Consider the following 3,450-nt stretch of genomic DNA (forward strand, 5'->3'; position numbering starts at 1 on the left):
ATATTGGGTCTCAAAACTAATAATACTTAAATCAAATAAAAAAATTATTATGAATAAATTGCTCAAAATTAAATATAATATTTGGTTAGTTCGATTATTATATGCAAAGTGGTTAATTCTATTAACCCAACGGGGTAAAATTAGAATTGAAATTTTAGTAAAATATTTTTGAAATAAAATCCGTTCATTTAATTAGATAAAAATGGAGTAATGAAGCTCCTTTCATGTATCGGACGCCATGAACAGTTGAACAAATATAAGTGGGAAAAGGAGACGGGTTAGTGGTGGGGTGAGCTTGGGAAGATGACTAGGAGTGCAGCCGGCCAAGAAATAACTAGTATTTAGGAAGTTAAGTCAAATGATATTGTGGTCCTTTTTTTTCTTCTTTGTATACTTTTTTGGTAAATGCCACAAATACATGTGAAAAGTTATGATGATAATGTAAGGTTAATACCTTGTCCAAAACCACTTTTCTTAAATTGTTTATCTTGCAACTGAGCTTTCAATTTGATGATTTCTACGCAAAATTCATTGGTCACATCCCTGCCTCATTAGAAATCAAAGATTTTTCCGTCATGCCCCTCTATTCTTACGTTTCTCTATATTCCTCCCATGCTTTTATCTATATATTCCACCATTCCATCTCTAGTTTTCTAGTTGCATAATTTAGTCACACCACATGCAAATTTCATAAGAAAACAAAGAATATAATAAACTACTATAATTGAATTAATTAACTACTTTATATACGTAATTTTCCATGGGAATCATGAGTGTAGATGATGAACATTTTTTGGTTTTTTTTATAGGTCCAAAATGTTGACTTTCTATGTGCTGCGGATGAGGGTGCAGGATCACAAAACCCAAGCATGGTGGATGATGGGTTTAATAAACAAATCAACTAGAGATCAGCCATCCATGGATGACATTGTTGACTTCTTATATATACTTTAAGCTTTGCATATTCCAAGTTAAAATCATAGACCCCAATCGGAACTTTTTATTGGTACTGATTTACCAACTAATATCCTTTGTTTGCTACTGCCAATTATATGTAAGACACATGGCTTTTCCTCTGGTATCTGCATTAAAAGAAAATAGGCAAACAATGGTATGCCCTCAATCTTTGATGTTTACAATATACCTTTATATTCTAGGTATGGTCACGGATGATGTAACTATAAAGTTGGTTTTGGTAATATTCATAAAATTGGAGGGTTTCCACTGCAAATATAAAAGTTCCTTTAAAGTTTTTGATAGAGACCCTGGTGTTGGGTGTATATAAAACCAAACCAACCTTGGGATCAATCGTATTGCTTAGTCGGTAATCCCTAAATTAATATAGCTTTTGATGCTCCATCTGATTCCTACCTCAGTCTCTTATTCCTCGATCTAGTAGGTAGCCATGGCCATGGCCATAGATAATAGCTTCGAGGTCGATTTCTCTTGTTACAGTACCAGCACAACCACCACTACTACCGCAGATGATGACCCTGCATGTACCTGGAATGACTGGGGTTCCCCGGTTGTTGATTGGGGCTCGTTATCGAGCGAGCGTGATGAGTTTCAAGACCTCATTGGGTTCTTGATGGATGATGGAACAGGGTTCGACTTGTCTCGAGGCGAAAATGAGATGAGTAACTCTGTTTCTGTCTCTGTCTCCACTGATACCATGGTAGCGGACGACGAGACACACGGTGAGGATTTCATGGGGTTAAGGTTGGTTCACCTATTGATGGCCGCCGCCGAGGCGCTCACGGGGGCTACCAAGAGCCGTGAACTAGCTCGGGTGATATTGGTTCGGCTCAAGGAGTTGGTTTCCCCCAGCGATGGAACCAACATGGAAAGGTTGGCGGCTTATTTCACAGAGGCCTTACAGGGTCTACTCGAAGGCTCCGGAGGAGGTCATTCGAAACATTTGAGAGCCAATGGAACTCATCATCACCGTGACAAACACCATCAATCGGACATGCTTGCAGCGTTTCAGCTGCTGCAGGACATGTCACCTTATGTTAAATTCGGTCACTTTACGGCCAATCAAGCAATCCTTGAAGCAGTGACTCATGACAGGAGGATCCACATAGTGGACTACGACATCATGGAAGGGACCCAATGGGCGTCTTTGATGCAAGCTTTGGTGTCTAGGAAAGAAGGACCACCGACCCCACATCTTAGGATCACTGCTTTATCAAGAGGCAACAACAGCTGGCGATCAATCGGGAGCATTCAAGAGACAGGTCGACGGTTAGTTGCTTTTGCAGCCTCTATTGGGCAGCCCTTTTCTTTCCATCAGTGTAAACTTGACTCCGATGAAACGTTTAGACCATCGTCCTTGAAGTTAGTTCGTGGCGAGGCCTTGGTGATCAATTGTATGCTACACTCACCTCACTTTAGCCATCGAGCCCCGGGTTCGGTTGCTTCATTTTTATCGGGCGCCAAGTCACTGAACCCAAGATTGGTGACCCTGGTGGAAGAAGAAGTTGGATGCATTGGAGATGGGGAGTTCATGGGACGGTTCATGGACACATTGCACCATTACTCAGCCATGTTCGACTCATTAGAAGCCGGGTTCCCTATGCAGGGCAGGACACGGGCCATGGTGGAAAGAGTAATTCTAGGGCCTCGAATAGCCGGATCCTTGAACCAGATTTATCGGACCAGAAAAGAATACGAAAGTGGTCCCTGGTGGGAATGGTTGAATTCAGAAGGATACAAGGCAGTTAACATCAGCTTTGGCAATCATTGTCAAGCAAAGCTTCTGCTGGGATTATTCAATGATGGATATACAGTGGAGGAGTACGCCAATAATAGGCTCCTATTAGCCTGGAAATCTAGGCGTTTGCTCTCAGCTTCCATATGGACCTCTCCTCCAGAGACTGCTTTGTAATAAAAGTTTAAAACATTATTCTTGTTAGTTTTTGGCAAAAATTGGCTAAATCCCACATTGGAAATGAACAAAGGATGAAAAAATTCTTAGCCTATAAATAGAACATTTCCCTTTGATTAAATGTATGTCAATCACCAAAATACAAGTGGTGTACTAGAAAGCTATTAGTTATACTAGTAGAGAATTTAAAGAGAAATTCTCTTGGGGTGTACTTTAGCTTTTGGGCATGTGTGAGAGTTAAATATTTTGTAGTGTGGTTGTAATAATTTTCCACATAGTAAATATTTTTTTTTCTTGGTTGTCTTTTGACAATGCTTGTGGTTTTTCTCCATTTGGGAGTTTTCCATGTTAAATTATTGTGTTTTCTCTCTTTTATTTTTCAAGTATTTTTGTTAATGTTGTGATCTAAAGGGATTGTTGGATTACAAGGGGTCTATTTTCCCAACAATTGGTATCAGAGCCAATGGTTTGGTAAAAGATAAACTTCAAGGCGGAGTAAGAATTTCTTTAAAATTCTTAGTATACTCTGTGGTTGCGGCTTTGTCCGATCTTCTACATCAAAA

General features: G+C 39.8%; 1 protein-coding gene across 1 annotated transcript; it reads left to right on the plus strand.

Annotated features, from left to right (window-relative positions):
• The first annotated feature begins 1,390 nt into the window (after window positions 1-1,390).
• LOC120216854 (protein NODULATION SIGNALING PATHWAY 2-like) lies at window positions 1,391-2,887 on the plus strand. The gene has a single exon (XM_039214142.1). It carries the CDS (start codon window positions 1,406-1,408, stop codon window positions 2,885-2,887), a length of 1,482 nt encoding a protein of 493 aa, XP_039070073.1. The 5' UTR covers window positions 1,391-1,405.
• Window positions 2,888-3,450: the final 563 nt, after the last annotated feature.

This window comes from Hibiscus syriacus, unplaced genomic scaffold, assembly GCF_006381635.1.
Source record: "Hibiscus syriacus cultivar Baekdansim isolate YM2019G1 unplaced genomic scaffold, ASM638163v2 tig00110174_pilon, whole genome shotgun sequence".
In the NCBI taxonomy this organism is placed as follows: domain Eukaryota; kingdom Viridiplantae; phylum Streptophyta; class Magnoliopsida; order Malvales; family Malvaceae; genus Hibiscus; species Hibiscus syriacus.